Source organism: Daphnia pulicaria, chromosome 6 (genome assembly GCF_021234035.1).
Source record: "Daphnia pulicaria isolate SC F1-1A chromosome 6, SC_F0-13Bv2, whole genome shotgun sequence".
In the NCBI taxonomy this organism is placed as follows: Eukaryota; Metazoa; Arthropoda; class Branchiopoda; order Diplostraca; family Daphniidae; genus Daphnia; species Daphnia pulicaria.
Genome location: NC_060918.1, coordinates 17,662,804 through 17,689,043, shown reverse-complemented (window position 1 = coordinate 17,689,043; position 26,240 = coordinate 17,662,804). Strand labels below are relative to the sequence as shown.

The 26,240-nt window shown below is 42.2% G+C and overlaps 1 protein-coding gene, 2 long non-coding RNA genes and 1 pseudogene across 9 annotated transcripts; 2 read left to right on the top strand and 2 right to left on the bottom strand.

The window, feature by feature from the left end:
• Window positions 1-275: 275 nt before the first annotated feature.
• On the top strand, window positions 276-1,850 carry LOC124342136 (annotated as a pseudogene).
• Window positions 1,851-2,732: 882 nt separating this feature from the next.
• Window positions 2,733-3,804, top strand: LOC124342312. Its single transcript, XR_006918770.1, has 4 exons — window positions 2,733-2,852; window positions 2,913-3,041; window positions 3,124-3,324; window positions 3,425-3,804. It is a non-coding gene; the product is annotated as an uncharacterized LOC124342312 (long non-coding RNA).
• A 2,574-nt stretch (window positions 3,805-6,378) lies between these two features.
• LOC124342313 lies at window positions 6,379-8,299 on the bottom strand. The gene is made up of 4 exons (XR_006918771.1): window positions 7,529-8,299; window positions 7,233-7,431; window positions 6,838-7,066; window positions 6,379-6,762 (listed from the first exon to the last, which is right to left on the bottom strand). It is a non-coding gene; the product is annotated as an uncharacterized LOC124342313 (long non-coding RNA).
• A 727-nt stretch (window positions 8,300-9,026) lies between these two features.
• On the bottom strand, window positions 9,027-24,188 carry LOC124342305. Of its 7 annotated transcripts, XM_046795273.1 has the most exons (22): window positions 23,637-24,188; window positions 23,528-23,573; window positions 23,291-23,460; window positions 23,054-23,216; window positions 22,827-22,993; window positions 22,591-22,769; window positions 22,369-22,532; window positions 22,144-22,303; window positions 21,891-22,064; window positions 21,605-21,830; window positions 21,374-21,542; window positions 21,129-21,291; window positions 20,842-21,035; window positions 20,588-20,765; window positions 20,349-20,518; window positions 20,097-20,274; window positions 19,832-20,019; window positions 19,656-19,676; window positions 17,836-17,988; window positions 17,545-17,726; window positions 17,301-17,466; window positions 17,177-17,226 (listed from the first exon to the last, which is right to left on the bottom strand). In XM_046795273.1, exons 11-19 carry the CDS (start codon window positions 21,425-21,427, stop codon window positions 17,875-17,877), a joined length of 1,260 nt encoding a protein of 419 aa, XP_046651229.1. In that variant the 5' UTR covers window positions 21,428-21,542; window positions 21,605-21,830; window positions 21,891-22,064; window positions 22,144-22,303; window positions 22,369-22,532; window positions 22,591-22,769; window positions 22,827-22,993; window positions 23,054-23,216; window positions 23,291-23,460; window positions 23,528-23,573; window positions 23,637-24,188; the 3' UTR covers window positions 17,177-17,226; window positions 17,301-17,466; window positions 17,545-17,726; window positions 17,836-17,874. The 7 variants fall into 7 exon arrangements, with proteins under 7 accessions (XP_046651231.1, XP_046651230.1, XP_046651229.1 ...); XM_046795269.1 differs by having other exon boundaries at window positions 20,842-21,291; XM_046795272.1 differs by lacking the exon at window positions 17,177-17,226 and having other exon boundaries at window positions 17,301-17,344; window positions 17,401-17,466; window positions 20,842-21,291.
• Window positions 24,189-26,240: the final 2,052 nt, after the last annotated feature.

Here is a 26,240-nt window from a genome sequence, read left to right as displayed (position 1 = left end):
CAAATCTGATTGCTCTTGATTTATCGAGCGAACGTTTGCTATTTATCGTCTGCACGGTAACATTGAGAGCGAAATCCCATCCAGATTTATTGTATCTAGTTCAAAATGGTGATTGCAAGAGCCTTTGGGGCTACTTTACATCAACCGAAACGAAAGTCTTGCACTTCACTTTTGTTTATTGTTTTTCGAATAATTTTTTCAAGGGAAATTATCTCATTTAGGATAGCTCCTGACACACTTAAGTTAATTTCGTTTTATATGCGAGAATTATTCGCATGAGATCCATCGTCAAGTTATTGAAGGCAATAGTAATCGAATTATAAATTGGCTTTTTGTCCTTTAGATCAATCGGATGACCAGCTGGATTGATGGCAGTTTTATCTACAGCACAAGTGAGGCCTGGGTGAACGCCATGCGGTCATTCACGAACGGAACTTTTAAATTGGGCGATTCGGAAGGAATGCCCCCACGAAACAAGGATCGTGTACCTATTTTCACTGCACCTGCTCCACACATCATGAGAATGGCTACTCCCGAAAAAATGCTTCGTAAGTAAACAAATTATTGACGGTAATTGGATTGGAGATGCTGAATGAATGAATTATTCACGAATATGTTCATATAGTACTCGGAGATCCCCGGACCAATCAAAACCCAGCAATTCTTGCTATTGGCGTTCTCTTTTTCCGCTTCCATAATGTGGTCGCTGGTAAAATTCAACAAGAACATCCAGAATGGTTGGATGAAGAAGTCTTCCAAAGGGCTCGTCGTGTAGTGGTGGCAACATTGCAAGTATGGCCAAATCTTAGATTGATGGAACATTCAAAGCATTTGTTGTAATATTTTTATTTTTGTTTCTCTGTAGAACATTGTCGTGTACGAATATTTACCGGCCCTGATTGGTGAATCTCTTGGCGAATACGAAGGCTACTAAGCCGATGTACAACCTGGAATCAGCCATGTGTTCCAGAGCGCTGCCTTCCGCTTCGGTCACACGATGATCCCTTCCGGCCTCTACAGACGTGACGGCCAATGCAATTTCAGGTTGGGACCAAACGAGACGCCAGCCATTCGACTTTGCTCGGCCTGGTGGGACGCTGTCGAAATTTTGGTCAACCTGGGCATGGCCTCGCAGCTGTCCGAACGAGAGGACAGTTTACTCTGCTCCGACGTCCGCAACAAGCCCTTTTGGACCGATGGAATTTTCCCGTCGCGATCTAGTAGTGCTCAACATCATGCGTGGTCGAGATACCGGCCTGCCGGACTACAACACGGCCCGCCGCAGCTTCCACTTGAGCCCCATCACCAACTGGACCGACATTAATCCGGCGCTAGCCGTTCAACAGCCTGAACTCTTCCCAAAGCTGGCCGAGCTCTATGGAAATGATTTGTGGAATGTCGACGTCTACATCGGAGGAATGTTGGAGTCAACCAACGGACCTGGTCCACTTTTCACGGCCGTCATCAAGGAACAGCTGGGTCGAATCCGCGACGCTGATCGCTTTTGGTTCGAAAACAGCGACAACGGCATGTTTACGGCCGGCGAAATCGAGGAGATCCGCCAAACGACATTTCACGACGTGATTTTCAGCACGATGAACATCAGCGAAGGGGAGATCCAGCGGAATGTGTTCTTCTTCCGCGATGGCGACCCGTGCCCTCAACCGACTCAGCTCAACGCTTCGCTGTTGACCCCCTGCAACTTCTTGGCCGGCTACGACTACTTTGCGGGCAGCGAAGGGCCCTACATCTACGGCTGTCTCCTCTTGGCTTTCGTGCCAATTATCGCCGCAGGCGCTGGTTACGGGGCCGTGAAATTGCAGAATTCCAAGCGTCGCAAGCTCAAGGCCCGTCGCGTAATCCATAAACCAACCACATGATCGTGCCCTTTGTTACGATGCTGGTCGTGCATCGTGCGGGCCACTTATCGGTGCGAGGTGTTGATCTTCCGCGGTCTGCTGTACAATCCATGGCGTGAACGTGGGGGAAACTCGATCACTGCTTGACCGATTACTAGTACGACACGCTATCGCTAACTTTTCCTTCCTATGATTGGCTTTTCTACACAAATACACAAATAAAGTTTACTCTTGAGCAGAAACGACAAATAAAAAATTATTAATTTACCTTGTCAATGGTTGGTTGGTTAGTGGATTGGTGCCCTGCTGCTCACGATCAGTCACCTTGTCAATGTTGAGTCAGAATTTTTCGTAACCCCCCCTCCCAAAAAAAAAATAACAAAACAGACAAGAAAACACTCAATCAGGGCTCGTAGAAACACTCACATTTGCAAACAATTGTTTCATCTTTAGATCTTTTCTTGAAATAAAACAGCTGAGAGAGCAGACTATGACAGTCTTGACGGTATCGAATATCCAACAATGCAGTCTGAACTTAAGCTTCAACAAAACTAGCCGCCTCCAATGGCCAAAACGCCGAAAGATCAAAACTTGAGTAATGAGTTGAGTAGGCCTACAAATTCGTCTGCTTGCGTTAATCCGTATAGTCATGTAGAAAGGAGAAACAAATCATTCCAGTGTGGTCGACGCACTGAAGTTTAGTTCATGAGTTTCCGCTAGATGCCAATGAACGTTCTTAAAGAGCTTTTCATTTTCATTTTTTGGGGAAGGTGGTAACCCGAGGCCATCACCCACTCCCCAGCTCACCTGAGGGTCTAGGAGCGCGAAAATTGACTGTTGTCTACAGTGTGGATCGTGTTCAGTTGCGAACGGTTATCCGTTATCGTGGATAGAAACTCGAGTCTCGCGTGATGAGTTAGTTGTTGTTAAGCGATTGATTGAATGAACAAGATTTTTACTCAGATTCCAGTGATGATGATTACATTCCTACAGGTAATTGCTCCAAAGTGTATACCTAGGCTATATCACAATATCTTAGTTTACATTTTCCAGGTGACTGAGAGTGATGTTGAAGAATTATCCAATGAAGCTGAACAAATTTCAAGCAATGAAAGTGATGACTGTAGAACAAAGCTCTTCCAAAAAGAGAAAACGTCCCTTATAAAAGAAAAAATTAAACAAGTAGGCTATCTATAACATTCTTTATTTATGGTTTTATGTTGTGCCGGTTGTGCCTTACATTTACATTTGATATGTTTTGTAGAACAACAGTTTCTGAAGAACCAGACGAAGGAGATAAATTAAAAAATACCAATAATGATGAAGATAAAAAACAAAGGATTGACCGTATGTGGGCTAGTTTCAAGGAGGGAACTGACACAAAAGAAGCAAAAGAGACTGTTGCACCTATTGTAACCAAACCTACAAAATCTATAGCCTATAAATTTGCTGGAGAAGAAATTGAGTAATTTTTTTATACGTCTATGCATTTCAAGTGACTGGGCTTTATACCTGGATCACACACTATTTGTGTAAACTAATATCAATATTATTACATTTAATAGAATCCCAGAAGAAGTTAAGAAAACTGGACCTTTAAATTCCCAAGAAATGAAAGGAAAAAACCTTCCAACTTAAAAAAAAATCCGGTGGCCTTTCTAGCATTACCAGTCAATTATCAAGTAAAAAAGCAAAGCTCAGTACATTGGAAAAATCAAAGCTGGATTGGGATCGATTTAAAACAGAAGAAGGGATTGCGGAAGATCTGAAATCTTTTAATCATAGGCAACACATTTTTGATTTTGGGAAGGCAATAAGCTTTTCTAGAACGGGCTGACGTAAAACAATTTGAGATTGAAACAAATTTTCGTGCTGGGCGGAAACTTCGTTAACTGTAACATGCAAATCGTCTCACTGAAAATGAAATACAACAAATAAAAAAGAATTCAAATGGTTGTTTGTTTTTGTTTGTTTTTTTACAATCGCCATCACTTATTACGTAATTATTCAAATTCTGGATAAAATGAAATTCTATGTAGAAAAACGAGCTTCGTCATTAGTTGCTAAAACTGTTTTTTTTTTTTTTCATTACTTAGAAGGTAATTCGTAGTTTCAAAGAAAGGGTTTCACATCCGTGTGTCTTAACCGAGGCGGACATATAATTGGCACATGTTCAGACAGTTTTTGGGGGAGGATTTGGACTGTTTAACAAAAGGCAAATGCGCTTTGTCAACAAGAATTATGAAATTCACAACATCGACAATTGCTAGCATAATTTTATACCCAACTTGAAGTGAGTTTCGTGGCCAGTTCAAGAGGCACTTCAGCTAAAACGACACTTTCATTTAGAAGTAGATTCTTGGGTAGTAGATGTCTCATCAGTTTCAATAGACTGCGCTAACCCAAAATCAAGATCCGTTTCGGCTTCCATGTCCGACGACTCAAACTCGGTCAGAAGTGCTGTAGCCTCTTCCAATGTAACCTAATTTTTAGAAGGACAAAAAATCAGTAAAATACCACTTAAGAATTAACACAGCAATAAATTTTGTCTACCTGAGCAGATGTTCGTTGAAATATTCGTGTGTTGGAATCTCATTGCTTAGATCAGCGTGGGATGACCAGTAGCTTTGCTTAATTTTTTGCTTCAACCAATTAACTGACCACTGCAATTAATTTAACCACTTGCATATGGTGATTGCAACAGGTAGTCTTTTGCAATTTGAAGGCGATTTGCAAGACTAACTAAAAATTCCATTAGCTAATAGGCCCGTTTGCTGTCGTTGCTTTGACGCGATTGTATTAAGGCTCATTAAGGCTAGATATAAAAAGAAATTTCTTAAAAATATCTTCAGTAATAAAAATTTAAGAAACTTTTAAACAAAAATAACAGGCAATGCAATCGATTAAGAAAAAGAGAAAATGCGTACACTATTGGCGAAAAAACTGTTGAAATTAAGGACTACATGCTATTTGTTAATTTTTATTTTTACCTAAAACGCCTTTAACAGACTGGCCGTCCTTGTCAGTAAAACCATCAACCATCAATAACGCACTGAAGTCGGTTAAACTGCAGACCATCCTCCAAAACCTGGAAGATTCATGAAAGGCAGAAGTACTTAAAAAAAAAGTCCTCTATAACAAATTAAGATGAAAAATTGTCATTAAGTACCAACATTTCTTGGAGAAGCTGTGCCAAATTTCAATTCATGATCCCGAAACAACCGCGCACTGGTGCTACATAAACAATACACCAAGTTACTTATTTTTTCTTAAATCTAGTCATAGATCTCAGAGTCCGCGAGAAATCTAGCTGACCCCGGGCAATATACAACAGCATTCAGATCAATGATGATTCACTACTTATGTTATTTAAATGGCAACACGCAACGACTAATTCCTGGATGATTAGCACAATTTATCGTAAATAACATTCAATCTATGTTTTTTCTTTTTTTTTCTGGCTGAAAGTAAAATACGGAACTTTGACCATACAGCACTGATGTTACTTCCGGGGGGTGTCGGAAGCCTACTAGTATTGTCAGATGTTGTGATGCTGGAATTTTGGGCATGCAAATCCCAATGAAGGATCATTGTTGCCAGCGTTGTATGGAGATCATGGAAATCCTTTGCTTGCGTTTGACTCCAACTTCTTTGCAGTGCAAAGGTAGGGGAAGGTGCTGGCAAAGGCTTGGCAAGACTTTTTTGTCCGGTTGGTGTTGGCTTCGAATTATTTTCTCGGGGGGATAAAACTGGTGATGGAGGATTGAATCCAACTCTGTCCGCTCCCAACACAAACACTAGGAGCTTACGGAAAGCACCAAGTTGAAATAAATGTTGACACTGGTCAACTCCATTGAAAATAAATTTTTTTAAAACTAATTTTATAAATAAATAGATAATTAAATAAGTAAATACCATATTTGCATAAGCTGATAGGAGATTAAAAAATTGCGAGCACGATTTGCAATTATCAGGGACATCTTTATCCAGCATGCAACGATTCCATCAGTAATTTTTTTAGACGCGATTGATTCTGGAATTCAAATTAAAAATCAATAATTAAAAAAAAAAAGTAAAAAATAAAAAAACAAACAACGAAAGATAATATTACCATTTCTCCTTCATACATGACTAAAATACCGTAACTCGACAACGAATTTTCCAATATAATTGAAAACTGACAGCGTATGTTTTGAGAAGGAGACTCCAGCAGAAAGGATCTAATATGCTTAGTTCCTTCTTCTCCTTAGGACCTTCTCCTTTCCGATTTAAAAAAATAATTTTTACCGGAATAAACTTTCCGAATCAGTGGATTTATTTAATAAAAAAATCACGGATGAAAATTTGCTGATCAAGTCTCCGTTTCTTTCTGTATTGAATATTTGAAAGGAACAGCGCTATAATTTTGCGTTAGAAAGAAGAGACCTTCTGGATGTAAAAGTAAATTAGTAGAGGTTTCCTGTTTCCGTGTTTTTCTCTTTTTTCTCCATACAACCTGGGATTATAATTTAATAGCTGCCAATTGGTAGCCTACTGTATGTGATTCTGACGGTCTTGCTAAAGTTTGAGATTCCATTTACCAAAGGAAAAGTCGATATAGCGCTCACAATCCGAATGTGAGTGCAAGATATATATGTACCAAAATTGAATATGATCCTCAATTTTCAAATGTCACGGGGAGAATAATTTTCGAGCGTCGCAAAGGTCGTGTAAAAGAAGTTGAGTGGCTTGCGATAGGGCCGAGTAAGCCGGGTGTGTGTGGTCGTTGCAGTTAATGTACGAATAATCCGGATCCGTGAGCAGATACATCCCAAGTTGCACGCGCTGCCGAAAGAGAATGCATCCGCGGATGTATTCCTCAACCAACGAATTACTTGAATCCCATATGATTGGCAAATAACTCCTGAAAGAATAAGAAAGACATTTTTAGTTACATCTATATAAATTTGTGTTTAATTCATTCCGCCATTGGACTCACTGCTGCAGTTCAGACCGAGCGTCTTCGTTGTAATGATTGATCTTTTCCGAAAAAATCGCCGTGTTCACAGCGCCATTATCGCCATACGTTTCCATGACTGGGTATTGATTAAGCCAAATAACCTTGCTGACATTCGCCAACTGACTGAGCAACGGAGCGAGTCGCTCTAATTGTTTTTGGAAAGGTTGATGTTCCCCGGGTGTTTGAATCATGTACCACAAAGCAATACCTGTTAATCGGACATATAATCTTATTTAAGATGTTGTTATAACTTTGTCTGGTAATATTAAATTTTATTTGAATGGCGTCAGTTTATGACTGATAACACATTATACAAAAATTCATTTAGGCTTAAAAAATTCACGACGACAAATTTCTACAGAGATGTTTATTACCTAGAAAAATCAAGTTTGGTCGATCAGCTTGACTATCAGTTGCTCACTGGCGTATCGTATCGATAATCGTGTCATTAACGAGAGGTTGCCATTGAAAGGATAATCGCAATCTCAGTATTTCACTTGTAACTTCCATATTACCGTGATAAACAAATGGGAGGGGGCTCGGTTTTGATTTCCGATCGTAATCTGGAATAATCTAACAAATAAAAAAATTAGTCAAATTGATGGATTTTTTAAAATTAATTTATTTAGAATTTTGTTAAAAACTTTTTCACTGACTATATCGCATTTACCTTGAGAAAGTTTATATATTGTTGACGCATCCTGGAATCACCTATAAATGCAAAGTGTAAATTTTTATATAATCTGTTGACGACATTAAGGTTATTAGAAGAGTTATTCTGGGCTAAGTAATGTCGCTCACTAAGCGCATTAAAACAGGCAACTACTCGTTCAAAAGTGTAACGTGTCAGCTGGCACGATCCCAATTTTGATATCATTCGACTGTTATCGTACGATCCATCTGAATCTTTTGCATAATGGTGTTCCCGGTTGTCTAGTAAATTCCCCAAGCAAAGCGGAAGTTCTTTTCCTGACTGTACATGATTTCGGGTGCAAATGGTCACAATAATCACGGCCAATACCAATTTGAATAAGACCAACAACATTAATACGTTGCACTTGGATGTGATGACGAAATCCTTCGGATTGAAATAGTACAGCAAGTTGGACATATTGAAATAGTGTATACGCTTCGGTGCAAGCGATTCGCGATTGTCTTCTAGGTTAAACATGTTACAAACTTACAATTACCGTGGTTTCTTTAAGAATAACAACGAAAAAATTAAAAGTCAGATAACTGATCAGCTGGTTGTATTGTTCACGTCCGTCTGTGGGTATCTAATTTTACGCAACGCCGTTTGCAGACTGTGCACCACGAAAAATATCTAAGGTTTAAATTGTTTGATAAGTAATGCTATTTTCTGAAAGCAAACGTAAACTTTTCTAGCCGAAAGCGTTCTATTTTTACTCCTGTTGTGTTGAATGCGGAATTGGATTTCATACGGGTTGTGTGTTGTATACAACAAAACGCTCTTAATACGGAGACTCTGTGTAGCCGCAAGAGCCCTCGTCAACACAATTAATTTCATGCCTTGTCACTGTTCATGGCGGCTTGCATTGATCATCGAAAAAATATCCTTAACCATTTATGAGATCAATGGGTATATCCACTACACGTGGATACATTCACCGACATCAAGCATAAATAAATGTGGTCCAAAACAGAAACTCAACTCAGCAGCACCGTAAGCTGCGGGACTACGGGACATGTCCGTTATTTCACGTTCGACTTTCAAGGACAACGAATTTTTATTGCTTTATAGCTAGACTCTGTTATCTGTTTTCACTTCGTTTCTATTGCAACTTTTTTCGTTTTGCGCTGTCTTATTCATAGTCCTGAAGCTATAACTTCCATTTACCACAAAAGCGTCTCTGCCTTCCTGCAGCAAGTTGTTCTTTAATGCTTTCCCCAAAATTCATTCGTCTGCGAAGTTGACAGATAATATGTGCCAGTGTACCAGTGTATCTATCTAGAATAAAAATTTGCCTATTTTATTTTTTATTCTTGAATTTTTACTGTTGTCGGGTAGGCCTAATGCAGAAGGAGAGTTAGAAAAAACCCGAAAAGATTCATTTTCATCGTGAAAGAGCATGATAACTTAAATCTAAAGTAATAAAATTTTTATATTTCACATATGGATAAATTGGGTTTTTTTCCAGTAGCCCGAAACCAAAAGTTTATTTACTTTTAAGCAGCTTGAAAGATATAACTAATAAAAGCGAAAATGTAAAAAAAAGGTTGAACAACTTGATATCTTATTTGAAAAAAAAAAAAAGAAAATTATGCAATATTGTATGTCGCCTGCCAGCGTGCCGGTTGTTGCGATGTCATCAGTTTTGTGTTCTCGGGTGTATCACCAAGAAACAAAATTGTCATTATGTTGGATGTACCGATGATAACAGGGGGGGATTCCGTGAAATGACTGTAGTCGGAAGCATAAGACAAAGATAGCGAAGACCACAAAAGTGGAGTGTTATAGCCACTTTCGCCACTGGGAAGCGGATCCGGTTTGCCATTGTAAACCTTAAAAAAAAGAGGAAAATTTAAAATTGACGTCAAATTAACTTAAACAAGATTTATATTCACGACATTTCCGACTATTACTACTCACAAAAATTACGTCGCCACCTGGTTGAACATTGAACGTGTTGAATGTCAGTTTAATGGGACCGCAAAGCGATTCGATGAAAAAATAAGCTTCGAAATAAGTTTTGTTGGCAGGAATACGAGCCCCTATTGCGTAATCTTGATTCGGGAAGTTAATCGACTGGATTGTTCCGCTTGTCATAGTTAAAAACGTGCAAGATCCACCAACTGAACATAAAACGAAGAAATGAGGAAATAAAACAACTGAATTCAAGGGAAATGGACCATCAATATTTGGATTTACTTGATTTGCAAGTTGCACACGATACGGTAGTGGTCTCTACTATCGATGCTGTCAATGTTCTGGAAGTAAAGAATTCAGAATCTGTAGTACTTGGTGTAGGTGTTATCGTTGGTGTTGTTTTCTGCTGAATAACGGGTAGAAAAGTAGGAAGGAGAACTTCTTCTGTAGTCCAGCGGCATTCGAACAAATCAACATCGTTGAATTTTGAATCTACTATAATAAAAATCACTACATGGTTGTATGCTATAAATCTGGTTTGCGATGGGTGGATTCGCAATTATGTTGCCCTCATAAGTGTTATGTCCCTGTCTCCCCCGTTCGACAGTGGTGGCGCTGCGGGGCCTGGAAGCAGGACGGCAGTCTCGCTTACACCTTTGTGTTGTTCACTCCCTCGTGATCTTGTGTGGCTCATCCAGAAATACAGTGGCGTGGCTTAATAGACACGCACCCAGACATAACATGGCGCAGTTGCTATCTTCAACCTACTGTTCTTAAAGCCCTCACTAATTAACTGAAATTTACGATATTTGGGTGCCACCAACTCTTATGCCCATATTCCCCACGCGGTGCGTGGAGGACGCCATTGTTCTCACTTTCCATGCGGTCTATGGAGGCCGCCATTTTGTTGTGTGAATTTTAGTGTGGTTCCTCCCATTCTTCAGGCGGAACATTTTATCTGTGAACACCGGTGAACTCGTGTAGCAATCGTTGTCGGTTTGCCCAATCGGGGCCCCAACACCGACCATTTCATCGCGTGGTGCCACTATATTGCCCATTTTGGCGTGCGCCTGGGCGCAGTATCTCCCGACAATCTTCTCGATCTGTGCGACAACTTTGTGCTTCGGTTTGAACCACAGGGTCACCGACGAGTGTAACATTTCGGTCAAAGTGTTTATGTGTGTATGACCAACGACGACCCCATTTCTTCTCGCCTACGCTCACGGCTTAGAATGGCGCAACCGACAGCAGCGGAGGCATTGGCAGCCGCAAACGCGGCGGCCACGACCGCTACAACCGTTGGCAACCGTATTGACGCCGTGGAACATCAATTGACCAATATTGCGGCCCAACTTCAAGCCCTGATCACGGCCGCAGCAGCGGCCGGTGGTGGCGCCGGTGGCGCAGTTGGCGGCGGTGGCGCTGCAGGTGGTGGGGCCGCCGCAGGAGGCGGTGGCGCTGCAGGTGGCGGTGGCGGGGGTCCCGGACCAGCTGGACCGATTCCTCCCGCTCTGCCTTCTGCTCGACGTCGCATCGACCCGTCGGGATTGGACAAACTTAACGGCGACGTTCAACTACCGCAGCTGCGGACATGGCGGAATCGGTGGAATGACTTCCGTCAACTGAACCAGCTGTCATCATACCCTCCAAACGAACAGACAGCGGCATTCCGCATGGCACTCGATCCTTCAATGCAACAAGTGGTCGAGGTGGCACTAAATATCCCACCAACTACGCCACTTACGCCCGACGAAATTTTAGATCTCATCGCGGACTACATCCGGTCCAAAAGAAACATTGCGCTGGATCGTGTTGCCTTCGATGAATGTCATCAGTCGACATCCGAATCTTTTGAAGACTTTTATATCCGGCTCCGTCGTCTGGCAGATGCGGCAGACCTGTGTGGAACCTGCGCAGATGCTCGCATCGCCACGCGGATCATGGCAGGAGTCCGTGATACAGAAACGAAGAGAAAATTGCTGGCCCTATCTCCATTTCCGTCGGCTCAGCAAGCAATCAACGTGTGCAGGAGCGAGGAAGCGGCGAGAATTAACGAAAAATCGCTGAGCAATCAATCGGCGGTTCATCACGTCCGCCAAAGCCAGCGCGGCAATTTTCCAACGTCGTCTACGCCAGCATGTGGATCGTGCGGCCGGAACGCCCACCGACCAGGCGAGACGTGCCCAGCAATGGGAAAGTCCTGCCATAATTGTGGTGGCTCCAACCATTTTTCACCACGTTGCACTAAACCGCGGAAAAATGTCAGCCCAAACGGCGGTGGAGACGCTTCCAATGGCGACCATGGTACGGCCCACAACGCCTCCAGTGCTTCAGGAGCCCGACACAAGGGCAAAATTGGCCGGATCCTCGTCGGGTCGGTAAACGCAAGCCGGCGATGGCGCCGCGCTCCTACCGTCTCATTACGGATTTTGGATAGCCAGGGACGGCAGCGTACCACCATCGATGACGCGATACCCGACGGCGGCGCTGAAATTACAGTCGGCGGGTTGGACACTCTATCGCAGCTCGGTATGACGGAGGCGGACCTAACTTCGTCGTCCTACGACCTGGTCATGGCGGACCGCTCATCTCCCCTTCTTGTCGTCGGCCAGGTGACAGCGGTGGCGAGCTACGGCGACGTCACCGCCGAAATAACAATCGTCATCTGCCCGGAAATATCCGGCCTGCTCATTTCCTGGTACGACTGCATCGCCCTCGGCATTTTACCCGAGAACTATCCCATGCCGATCCGCCGTACTCAGTTCAATTCAGTGTCGACGAGTGAAGTTCGCAGTGAGACGCCCGCGACGGTAACGACAGAATATCCGGACGACCCATCGGACGAGCTCATAGAGAGCGTGAGAGAGGAACTTGTGAAAGAATTCGAAAGAGTATTCGACCAATCCGAGGGGCTGCGATGCATGGACGGGCCAGAAATGGTTATCAGTTTGAAAGCGGACGCCGTGCCGTACTACGTCAACGGTGCGCGGCCCATCGCATTCGCCGACCGCCCAAAAGTGAAGCAGCAAGTGGACGAATTGCAGGACAAAGGCATCATTGAACCGGTGACGGAACCATCCGAGTGGGCGGCACCCTTAGTGGTGGCCAGAAAGCCGGATAATTCCATCCGCATATGCGTGGACCATACCAAGCTCAACCAGCACGTTCGCCGACCCACTTATCCGACGAGAACGCCTCGCGATGCCGTAGCGGAAATAGCCGGCGACGCCCAGTTCTTCAGTACCTTCGACGCCGCCAACGGATATTTCCAAATTCCGCTCCACCCCGATAGCCAGCATTTGACGATTTTTATGACTCCATGGGGCCGCTACAAGTTTCTTCGGGCCTCCATGGGTCTCTGCAGCTCGAGCGACGAGTACAATCGCCGAGCGGACGCCGCTTTCACTCAAGTGTCCCAGGTAGTTCGGGTGGTCGACGACATCCTCCGCTTCGACTCCTCCTTCTCGGCTCATGTGGCGGGAGTACGCGCGGTCTTAACCGCTGCACAAAATGCTGGAATTACCTTCAACGAAAAGAAATTCCACTTCGCGAAACGTTCCGTAGAGTGGGTCGGATTCCAAATCCAGCGCGGCGGCTTTGCTGTAGCCCCGGACAAACTCAAAGCCATTTCGGATTTCCCCCGGCCAGCCAACATTACAGAGCTTCGCTCATTCATGGGGCTCGTGGAACAATTGGCGGGATTCTCCACGGACGTGGCAGCCGCCAAGGGCCCATTACGGCCATTGTTGAGTTCCCGGAACTCGTATGTATGGACGCCGGACCATGAAAGTGCATTCACCGCGGTCAAAGCGGCGTTAACGGCGCCTCCAATACTGGCTCATTTCAACCCGGAACTCGACACAGCGCTCCAGGTGGACGCGTCCCGAAAAAACGGGATGGGGTACGCCCTCCTGCAGCGCCACAACGATGTATGGAAGCTTGTCGACGCCAACTCGCGATGGTGCACCGACACAGAGACCAGATACGCGATAGTAGAGCTGGAACTTGCCGCAGTGGAATGGGCCATGCGAAAATGCAAACTTTATTTGCTGGGGCTCCCAACGTTCACTTTGATGATCGACCACCAGGCGCTTGTAACAATTTTGGACCGTTACACCTTGGACGCGGTCGAAAATCCGAAATTGCAACGTCTAAAGGAGCGGCTGACGCCATTTGTATTTACAACCGTGTGGAGGAAGGGGCGTGATCATGCGATTCCGGACGCGCTGTCACGCGCTCCAGTGAACGACCCCGGACCAGAGGATGAAGCGGCCAGTGACGACGTTCAGGCATTCGCGCGGACCATGACGCTGAGGCGAGTAGCAGCCATCACCGCTGTAGAATCGGACGACGATGATCAATCAAATCCGTCGCTCGAAAATCCGTCCGGACGTACGGACATGGTGCTCGACAGCCTACGCGAGGTCGCCGCAGCCGACGAAACGTATTCGGAACTCATAGCCGCCGTCGAATCTGGATTCTCCACCCGCCGTGAATTAACCGCTCCATGTGTGCGACAATACTGGACTATCAGGCAGGAATTATCCGTGGACGACGGCTTGGTGCTTTTCGGAAAACGCATCGTCATCCCCCAACGCTCCCGCCGCGACATCCTCGTTAAACTTCACGCCGCCCACCAGGGGATCGTCCGCATGAAAAGACGAGCCCGTCAAACGATCTACTGGCCCGGCCTGAACAACGACATAGTATCGATGGTCGAACGCTGTCAGGCCTGCCAAGAACGGCTCCCGTCTCAACAACGAGAGCCCCTCCTCCGCGACGTCCTACCAGAGCGCGTCTTTGAAGAGGTAACGGCGGACCTGTTTGAGTCTGGCCGCCTGCATGTGTTGGTCTATACCGACCGCTTATCGGGATGGCCGGTGATCCACCGCTGGCACCACACCCCGACCGCACGCGAGTTAATTCAGGCAGTGACCGGAAATTTTGTCGACCTCGGCGTCCCAACTCGCTTCAGGAGCGACGGCGGCCCACAATTTGCAGCAAACGCTTTCCAGAACGCGCTGCGGAATTGGGGCGTGGAATGGCAGAACTCATCGCCGTATTACGCCCAAAGCAACGGCCATGCCGAAGCAGCGGTGGACGCCATGAAACGTTTGGTCGAAAAAATTGCTCCTGCCGGGGACCTCGACTCCGACGAATTCCTCCAAGGCTTACTCGAATTTAGGAACACGCCGCGAGAAAACGGGATGTCTCCAGCCGAAATGGTCTTCGGCCGTCAACTCCGATCCATCCTCCCCGCTCACAAATCCTCATTTGATCCTAAATGGCGGGAAATCATGGAAGCCCGCGACCGGCAGCTGGAACTCGACGGAGCCGTGAAATGGATATACGACGAGCGGGCCCGTTCATTGTCACCACTCCTTATTGGATCACGGGTTCGCGTCCAGGACACGTCAACTCTGTTATGGGACAAAGAAGGCGTCGTCGTGAGCGTGGGCAAGTATCGTTCATATCGGGTCAAATTCGCCAGCGGGAGTGTGCTATGGCGAAATCGACGACACCTGCGGCCGATGATTACCGACAACGAGCCTACCCCGTCACCAGATAGCACCGCTACCGAGACGAACAACGACGGCGACATCGGCGACGACCCAGTCCTGGGTCCAGACACGGTTCGTCAACAAGCGGATCCACCGGCGCCAGTCATCCCCCGACGAAGCGGGCGAATCCGCAAGCCAAATGTTCGATTTGCTGATTAGGGCGCTTTTGCATCACCGCGCTAATTTAAGGCGCCCTTGCATTGCCACGCCGTTCATGTTACTTTTCAATACGTGTTTACTTTATAACCAATTATGTGTGTCTTTCATATGCGGGCGAGCGCGTCTTCCCCCCCCCCCCATCGCTGCCCCCATAATTACAATCCAGGCTATGTGTCAAGTTCATTCCCCATCCTACGTTATACTGTTCATTACGTTCATCGCCCCACACTACGATGCCATGTCTGTCCCCTTCAGCGCCCTGAAAATGTTTGCACTGTCTGTTTTTTGTGTCAAGCGGCACCATCCGTGTATCTGTTGCCGCTTGGAAGAGGGTTGTTATGTCCCTGTCTCCCCCGTTCGACAGTGGTGGCGCTGCGGGGCCTGGAAGCAGGACGGCAGTCTCGCTTACACCTTTGTGTTGTTCACTCCCTCGTGATCTTGTGTGGCTCATCCAGAAATACAGTGGCGTGGCTTAATAGACACGCACCCAGACATAACAATAAGTAGAATGAAGCTGGAAAAAAAATGCAAATAAGATTCTCAAAATAAAATACAGTAATATATGACGATAGAAAATTGAAAAACACTCATTAATTTGGCAGTAAATTGCTATTTTTCTTTCATACTCACTTTCAAATAACTTCCAGGGCTAGTTAGATTAAGAGTGGGGCAATAAATGTAAGTGAAGGGCTTATTAGGAGATTCACGAATGGTAAACGAACATGTTCGCGGCAATTTCATTCCATCATGAAAAGGACGAATAATCCCTTCAGACACTTCTGCACTTCCGTCTACGCAAACTGAAAGAAAAAAATTACAATTTAATTCTAATAATAATTTATTATACTGTTAAGCAAAATAAGCGATCCGTGAATGAAATTTCTTACGTTTGAAATCCTTCGGGTCCTTGGAAACTGGAATCGCTATCCAATTGCACTCAAACCAATCAGATTTGCCGAGAATTGAATAGAAATCGTTGTACCCCTCATTAGTATAATATTTCCTGTTTACGATTGGTAGGCCTAAATCCATTTCGAGAGCTTCTAATAGCTAATGTAAATAATAAGCTGATAAATAGTTACGTCACTAAATACAAGTAAAATACAAGTATCCTTTTTTAGGATAATCCACTAACTTGCATTGAACTAGTAGGATTCGTGAAGTTGACCGGACAAGATATTTCAAGATGTAGAAAAGGAGGTACGACAACGATTAAACTACATGGTCTCAATTCGTCGATTGTGAAATTTCCAGTGAAAGGCTGAATGCTCCCATAAGATGACGTTGTATATCTCTCACCGCATACTAAAATAAAAAAATGTAATTAATTTATGTTGAACGACATAAATCTCAACACGATCTACAGAATATTTTTCATACATTTGAAATTTCTCACTGCCGTCGCCAATCCCGGAATAGTTGTCCATTCGCAATCAACCTCATCACAATTAGAGACTTGAAAATGCACATAAACGTCATCGTAATTTGAAGTATAAGTAACGTTTTCTACGGGGATATTCCAGTCATTTCCCATTAATCCGTCTAGCTAGAAAGACGGAAAAAAAATAATTTTCTAAATATAATATTTCGACTTTTTTGAAAGAACTCATTATTGACAAATAATTAATTACTTTGACTTACAAATAAAGAACTGGTATTGCCAAGGTTAACGATTGAACATGAAAAGTGGTTCCATCGATCAGTAGGTACATCGATAATAAAAGTGCAGGATTTCATATTTTCCAGATCAACATTATTAGCTGGATGTTTGAGGTTCCCTCTGAGCGACGTCGTGTAATTGTCGTGGCAAGCTGAACGAAATAAAAGATAGAGAATAAAAATTTGTTCACGACATATAACTTAAACCTGAATATATTCACGTTGGAAAGTCGGAATAGGTTCTGCTGAGCTCGCTGTCGCTGTCGCTGTCGCGGTCGCTGTCGCTGTCTCCGTCTCCTCAAAACTTGATGTTATTGCGGTTGTCGACATTTGAGCGAGTTCCGTTGTCGACGATGAAGTCGAGAAAGCTGTTGATGCTTTCTGTTGAAATAGAATTATAGCACCAACCTCATTGTACATATCCATATTTGTGTTACATATTATTATTAGATTACCATAGCAGTGAAGGTTGCCTGCCATCCATAGATACCAGGATTTCCTAAATAAGGTGGAAGTAGTAAACTTGATTATCATCCTATTAGATTTTGTGGTTACTTCCAAGGGAATTGTGTTTCCGGTTGCCTCGTTCAACAAAATCATGGATGTTGTTCCGTCAAAAACCTGAGAAGGGAAAGAGGACTCCATTGAATATTGACAGCAGAATGAGCAGATACTGATAGACAGATTTATTTTACTTACAGAAACAAAGTCATAATTGGTTTCCAAATTGAAGGAATTGAATGTCAACTGGACTGTCTTTCCTACTGGCACGTCAATGTTAAATGCACAGCCCATGTCAAAATTCCCATAATCATCAGGGAAGTTTGGAGACTGTACAATCCCTCCCGTTGACGTCACATTAGAACACATCTGCCCGCACACTTTATTCATGATTGATAGCATTTTAATTAAAAGCAAATAAATTTAAAAGGCCAATTTCAAATAATTTGTGATTTCTTTATCAAAATGCAAAATCGTTATATACCTTACCTTTATTATTAGAACAAGTAACAAGAACCGGCGAAGGAATTATTGTTGTCCAGCTGCACTCGAACCAGTCTGAGAAGCCGAAAAATGACCACACATACAAAACGTTGCCGAAGGATGTGTAACCTCGTTCTCAAGTGGCTGCATAGATATAACCATGGTATAATAGGTTGAAAGGTACCTCCACTGGGCCCTTCCCGGTTGGGCCCGATTTCAGGCGGTGTGGTGGCGCTAGTTGGAGGTAAAGTTAGTCTCAACATGGGAAAGATAGGAAATAGCATCTTATTTGTTATTCTGTTAAGTATAAAATTACAGTTTTCGAATAATTTATTTTTTTTATTGTTTAAAATATTTGTAGCATCACATTTCATTATGTCATGTGATGATTCGTTAAATACAATATTTTTAAAAATTTTAATGTTGCGCTCTTCCGTTTTTCTAGCAACAGCTAGTTTGGTAGAGGTCGCGGCGGGTATATAAAGGATAAAGGGGAAAAAAAATTTTTGATATAGAAGAAACCATGGCAACCAAGCAGACAAATGGCTGTCATTAGAAAAAGAAATGGCGTTTCATTTCTTGTAAGTGTTTTTCGTTTTTCTTCGTGACAGTCGGTTGTAAAAAGTTGTAAAAAATGCCGAATTATTGTTGTGTCCCGATGTGCACTTCTGGTTATGTAAGAAAGGGAACTGTCCCAGAAAAAGTTGCGTTGTTCTCGACAAAAGACAAAAAAATGCAAAAACTTTGGATGAAATATATCCCTAGAAAAAATTACATATTCACTGACAAGTCGAGGGTTTGCTCCCATCATTTTGCAGATTGTGACATAGACAAAGGGTATTTCTTGACTGTTGCAGGACAACAAGTTTTCCAGGAACGGAAAAGATGGATACTGAAACCGGGTGCAATTCCTAAGATATTTCCTAGTAAGTATTGTTTACGTGTCTTTATGCTGCATTATCCACTGTAATAAAATATTTTTTATCGTGTTATAGATTGCCCATCTCACATGACAAAAGTCACATGCAGCCAAAAAAAAAAAATTGATACCAAGTCTAGAGATCAACCACTTCACGTAGCAACTACTGTGACAGATGCCAAGGAATCTGTTGGGGAAGGTGCAATTCCTAAGATATTTCCCAGTAAGTATTGTTTACGTGTCTTTAAACAATCAAAGTCAAAATCACTGCGTAAACAAGCTAAAGTGATCTCTTAGTCTCTTTTTCTTTGTTTCATTTTACCGTACTGCCGTTCTTAGTTTCTTACTGACTAATGTACAGTTGAAGAAACAATTCAAGCAATAAAACGCGTTCAAAATGTGTTAAAACCTAGTTGTTTGATTATTTAATTACCGATATATCGTCGTAGTTTTCACACAATAAAAACAAACAGAAACTGAGTAAATGACGGCTGGCTAACATGGTTCTTCTGCTTGGTTGCCATGGTTTCTTCTATATCAAAAATTTTTTTTCCCCTTTATCCTTTATATACCCGCCGCGACCTCTACCAAACTAGCTGTTGCTAGAAAAACGGAAGAGCGCAACATTAAAATTTTTAAAAATATTGTATTTAACGAATCATCACATGACATAATGAAATGTGATGCTACAAATATTTTAAACAATAAAAAAAATAAATTATTCGAAAACTGTAATTTTATACTTAACAGAATAACAAATAAGATGCTATTTCCTATCTTTCCCATGTTGAGACTAACTTTACCTCCAACTAGCGCCACCACACCGCCTGAAATCGGGCCCCCCATCGGGGTGGGGACTCCTCTCAGAGTGGAGGTACCTCTCAACCTATTATACCATGGATATAACTGTGCCGTCCATTTCATAAAACTGAAATTAAAAAAAATAATAAACAGAATAAACGACAGTGACTTTTGCCTTTTCTCTTGAACCTAGCCCATGATTCATTCATTCGAACATAGAACCTAACTTTTCGAATTGTAAAAACTTTAAATTAATTAATCTACTTTAATTAAATGTCTTACATTGATAAAACTCGCATCACCGAAGAAGCCAGGGTGCATTCTTACTACTGAGCAAGTCATTTGAACTCGCTGATCAACAGGTACGTAAATATAGAAACGACATCCAACGGTGTGGAGTCCTGTTGCATACGCCTTAAAGGGCTGAAGGGTTCCATTCACAGATCTAGTTTCGTGGTCGTTATTACACACTGGAAATGGTACACATATAAATAAGTAATAGTTGAAGAACGAATAAGGAAAATAATGATTAACTTTGAAGAATTACTTTGAAAAATGGGTTGTTGCGGCTCTTTCACCAAGGGTACCGGAACGGTTTTCCATTGACAATTGAACCAATCTGGGTAAAAAAATCGCGCTGACACAACCATCATGAAGTTCTTTGAAATATATCCCTGGTTAGTAATGGGTGGCTCAGTAATTAAAGCGCCGTTCCAGTCGCGCAACTATATATGTACAAAATAACTTTACCATTTGATAGAACTGAAAATCATTACAAATGAAATTAGATAGGCCCTACTTGCAAAGAACTTCCAGAAGTTGTCAGATTGACGACCGAACAAGAAAACTGAACCGAATTATCAGTAGAAACCTGAATAGTAAAATCGCGCCATCTCGGAATTTTCGTATCATAATCGGTAAATGGTTGAAGGGTTCCATTAGCCGTCGTTGCTGAAGAGTCACGGCAACCTTGAAAAAAACAATTAATTGATAAAAAAAAAACAAAAAAACATTTAGGATTGGCGCTTTATAAATTACTTTTGAAATCGTTGGTTGTTGGAGGTACATATGGGTCCCACTTGCATTCAAACTGATCGCCGATGGTGAAAAGGGAATAGAGAGATATCATGTACTGTTGATACATTGCGATATCTGAAACATATATTCGGTTCACTACAGGCACATCTACATAGCCCATTTCTAAAGAATTTGTGACCTACGATGAATCATAAAGAAAGTCAGTTAGAACGATGGAAGAATAATTTCGAAAATTAATTGAGTTGTTGACTCACTTTCAAATAACTTCCTGCGCTAGTGAGATTAACGTGCGAGCAGGAAAATTGTGCCCTCTGATCGGTATAGTTTCCGTAGTCGTAGTTAAGTGAAAAGATGTGGAAAGAACACTTTTTAGGAATTTGTCCATTTATTAGGTTATCTAAAGGACAAATGGTTCCATTGACTTCCTTAGTTGTTCCTTGTTGGCAAACTAGGAAAACAAAAAAAAAAAAAAAAAAATATAACGGAAATAATGACGTAAATGTAAAGAAAACATCTATTTGAGTCCGGTAACAAACAGCACATTTGAAATCGGTAGCACTAGTGGGTCGATTCCATGAAGTCCATTGGCATTGAAACCAATCCTCCTTGCCAACTTTGGCCGCTACAGACAAATAATTACTGGCTGAAGTATATATCCGGTTAAAAATTGGCGGTTGAAGGTAGTATTCAGAGAATCCATTCAACTAACAAATTAATAATCAGTTGAATCCGTTTAAATATTGGGCTATTTGAATAGGATTATAGAAAGTAGGAAAGTAACCATACCACTAATGAACTTCCAACACTTTTCAAATTGATGACTGAGCAGGACATTTGCATAAACTGCCAACTGGTCCAAATATGTCAATGTAACAATATTGCGGATCACCTGTTGTTGAATTGCCTAATGAATATACTATTCCACTGGAAGAGTACACTTCCCAATCAAGGCAAACTGACAAATGGAACTTATCATTGAATTACTGCTACGTGCTGCACATAAAAGTTATTATTCACGTGTGAAAAGAGGAGATTGCGACTCTGTTGTCGTCACAGGATTGATAATTGACGTCGTCGCCAATACTTTGATAGCTGTCGAGGATGACTTAACAAATGTTGTCCAGTTGCAACTGAACCAATCCTCATTACCGAATCGAGAATAGAGGTGCAAAACCCCAGTGTCTCTCAAATTGTAAATTTTGTTCACTGTGGGTTGTGTCACGTCATCATCTACTCCGTTGATCTGTTCAAAAAATCGATTAAAAATTGGATTCTAGCAAATTCAAAAGTCAATGAAATTTACTTGCAAATAACTCCCGCGGCTTATTAAACTGATGACCGAACACGAAATCTGGACCAGTTGATTGTCAGGAACATTAATTTCAAAATAACATTCCCTGGGTTCTTCAACTTCCCCATCTATTAACGGTCTAATAGTCCCTGTGGACGATGTTAATTGTCCCCCCATGAAGACAAACTAAAAAAATAAGGGAAATTTCAAAGGCCATGTAGATAATTATTGACCAAATCTAAGCAATTCTACAAATAACACGTACGTTTGAAATCCGCTGTTGTTGGAGCCGGGGCAATTTTCCATTTGCATTCAAACCAATCCCTATTTCCGAGTTGAGAATTCAGATGAATTAAATTGGAAGTGGAAGTGTAAATTCGATTGACAATTGGCTTTAACACGTTGACATCTGAAATCCCATGAAACTAAATAATAAAAAAAAAATTCAATAAATAGTTATGACCAATAAATAATTTGTTAATTGACTTACACTCAAATAACTTATTCCGGAATTGAAAAAACTGACAGTCGAGCAAGAAATTTGAATCAAATGATCAGATGGAGCGTCGATAGTGAAATAACATTCCCTCGTTTTCTCATCGACCAAAGGCTGAATGGTACCGTTGGCCGATGTAGTCCGTCCATCCCGACAAACTGAAATTCGTTCGTGATTTAATTGGTGGTCACAAATCACAAAGTAAAATGTAATTACGTTTGAAATAAGTCGTGAAAACGGCAGTGAAAGTCGTCCAGTCGCATTTAGGCCTAAACGAATCTCTGCTGCCGTCCAATCGTGAAAACAGATAAATGCTGTTGGTAGGGCCTATTCAAAGTATAAACCAAATTCGCCAAGGGTGGGTTTCCAAACAGAGGTCCGTTGACTCCTTGGATCTGATTGACAACTAATTAATATGGAAAAGTGTCCTTACCGTTATTAATAAAAAATACCTGAAGAGAACTCCCGGGCGTAGTGAGGCTAATGTTCGAACAGGAAATTTGAATATCTAGATGGCGAGGAACAGTGATGAAGAACACGCATTCCCTTTGCCTTCCCGTTCCTCCTTCCAAACGTTCAATTGTCCCGCTAGTGGCCGTTGTTCGTCCGTCACGACACACTGCAAATCAAAACTCGTCCATTAAATCTGTAAAATTAAATTAGCTTAACGTCTTATCACGTTTGAATTCGGTTGACTGCGGTGTGGCAGTTGTCGTCCATCGGCAATCGAACCAGTCACGATTGGAATCGATTCTGGAAAAGACGTAAATGTTGGCGCCCCTTGAAGTGTAGACACTTTTCGCTTCTGGTGGGTTAACGACAATCTCCGCACCTCCGTAAAACTGAAATTAAGAACATTAAAAAAAAGAAGAAATTAAAATTAAAGATGCAAAATTTAGATGAATTAATAACTAACAACTAATTCACTTCCGGGACTAGTGAGGTTCACGACCGAGCAGGACATCAAAATGAGTAGGTCAGCAGGCGCCTCAATGATGAAACTGCACTACTGATTGCTAACTGCTGGGGTAACAATAAGAGGCTGAATTGCACCTTTCTCCGCTGTCGAGAATTTGTCGCGGCAAACTGAGAAAAATATTTAAATAAAAAAGATTTCTGAGAATAATTGAACGAGAAAATTATCAGCACTTACGTTTAGAGACGGGATATTGCGATGATTCTGTTGTCACGATATCGTTCTGGGAAACCACAAAATTTCTACAGAAATTAGTTGAACGTAATAATAAATGTTTCATAATTACCAGAGCAACAGCAGCAGCAAAGAAATAAACAACAATTAGGACGGAAATCATCGTCATTTTATGTGGACGCAAAGATCCAAACGATTCGGTCCTTTGGTCAACGTCGAATGACTGAAATCCCACTCAAATATCTTGTCTCTGAATTTAAGAATAAAACTGGGTCGCATCTAACTGAATGGCAGCTGCTCCTGCATATGTGCACTTTCCCCTGGCTGATTCAGTCTCGAAATTTTGTGCAGGTTAAAAAAGGCCGTCGGCACAGATCGACACGAGTCGAGTTCATTCATGTGAATTTAGTCCCCAGATGCGACCGGTATCATTAGTTGCTCACTACATGAAACACGCATGTGTAAAACTTCCAAAAGACCGGAACTCGAAAACTCTACTTGAAATTTTCACCGACGACGACACAATTGCTGCAGAACCCACACGAACGCAGAAATAATAGAGGGTGTGCCTAAAGTGAGGGGAGCGGGATTTGGGATAGTGTCATAGCGATAGCCCTGCCTAGAATGCGGGATGCATCCCGCAACCTAGGTATCCCGCATGCCTAAATTGCGGGATCAAATTTTCCGATGTATGAATAAGGTTGTATAAAAGTTTTAAATAAAACAAATGAACAAAATGAAAAGAATTGTCTAATTTATGTCGGGCCTTACCTAATGAGCCTTCACTGGAAACGAACCCGTACACCTGAAACGTCAGTCAACGCCTATACCAATAAGCTACCATTATGATTATGATGAATGATCTCACATAAAAAATTAATAAAACACTTAGCCAATTGTCGTTGAGGATATGATCTACTGGTTATGGCATGTAGTGTTGATACGAAAGGTACCGAGTTTGATTCCTGCTCCCGGTTAAATGCCTTTCAGATCCCTTCAATCGTTCATGCACTCTTTTTCATGTACTGTACTGTCTCCCACTGTTTCCCATGTGAACTCTCTGTTTGTATAACATAACCCTGCATGCACTAACTTAATTTAACAAAACACTTACTCACCTTAACCCAACTAACAAAAACCAAAAATAGCTTAACACTTACTAACGCGACTGCGCCGTTGCATGAAAAGAAAAAAACAACTTGAGATAAACAGTTTAGGATGAGTCATCAATTGTCATCGTAAGACGTGGGACACTCTTGTACGCCGTAGTACTCGAGCGTTGTCTACTGCTGTAATAGACCGGCTTAAAAGATGGTAAACCCTGAATGGACAACATTTTTGTTTCACAACTGTGTAAAATAAAATAAAGACGAAGGATGAAAAAGGAACACCCGATTTGAAGCAGTTATCATATGTTCCACAGGAGTCTGATAACCCAGGTTCCGCACCAGACGGTGACGCCGTTGGCGCAGCGCTAGAAATAGCAGATTATCCCGATCCAGCGTACGAAGAAGAAAATGTCGAAAATGATGCTGATGTTGTTACCTGTACTAGGCTTGCCACAAGAAGAAAAAGCAGATCCGGCAGAGGACATTTCGGGAGACGTTGATGAACCGGCATATGAACAAGACATCGGCGATGATACAAATTATGATGCACATCAAGTAGCCGAATCTGCGGAACCGGAAACAGCCATAGCAGAAGGGAACGACGAGGAAACACAACCAACAGATGTCTTCGTACCAGAAGCGGACGATCAAAACGACTAAGATATACGTATAGCAGCGACCGGCAGCGACAAGTGACTTATAGATCTACCAGGTTCACGCGTTGATGCAACGCCTCCGATTCCAACAATAAAAAAAAGCAGAAAAGGGATTTTGGGATCGACTTCAAATTTCTTAAAAACAAACTACAAAGAGAAAAGAAACTAGCGAAAAAAATGAAAACAGAATTGAAAAAACCTGCCCACAAGGCAAAACAAACGGCAAAAGATGGTTCCGAAAGGCGGGTAGGAAAAGCCAAGGATACGGTGAAGAAAAAAACCGATGCTACTAAAGAAAAATTGAATGATAAAATGAAAGAAAACACTGATAAATTTAAAGAGAATACCCAGGTGAAAGAAAAAGCCCAAGTGGCGGCGAAAGCCAAGGCTACAAAGGCCAGAGAGAAATTAACGAATGTTTTCAACCACAAAAATAAGAAAAAGTAAGCGTCAGGGAGGGGAGGGGAGGGAGAAAGGGAATTTTGTTTGGAAGTGCAGTGACCAGTTTAACTGTTTGTTTTTAAGTTTTCGAGTAAAAAAAATTACCGGAAGAAAATGACCGGAAAAAGAGCATGGAATAAAAATGACCGCAAGAAGAACGTGAAAAAAAAGTGACTGGAAGAAAATGTTCGGAAGAAGGGAAATGCCTCTACTTTATTATTACAACCAGCAACTCGTCATCTCGATAACTTCTCAAATGTATTTGAACGAAAAAATAATAATAATAAAAAGAATTTTGAATTTTCCGAAACCCTTTATTTATTTTGTCGTATGAAAGTGACAATTGTGTATCGTATGTAGTATTGGGCACACCATTACTCAAAAATCAGCCAGATTGAATTTTTGCAAAGATCCGAAAAGAATGAACGAAATTGTTTAAGAGAATTTTAAATTTTGAATAGTTTTTAGAATTGCTTCAATTGTCCGATTCATTTTTCTCGTCGCAAGAGC

What these genes read in the sequence shown, in the direction of transcription:
- LOC124342305 (XM_046795270.1), bottom strand. Translation starts at nt 21,427, where the DNA reads ATGCAAATGTCCTGCTCAGTCATCAATTTGAAAAGTGTTGGAAGTTCA. An exon ending in GTGTTGGAAGTTCATTAGTG is followed by an intron (nt 21,292 to 21,373) that starts GTATGGTTACTT and finishes TTAATTTGTTAG; the next exon opens with TTGAATGGATTCTCTGAATA. An exon ending in GCGCAGGAAGTTATTTGAAA is followed by an intron (nt 20,766 to 20,841) that starts GTGAGTCAACAA and finishes GATTCATCGTAG; the next exon opens with GTCACAAATTCTTTAGAAAT.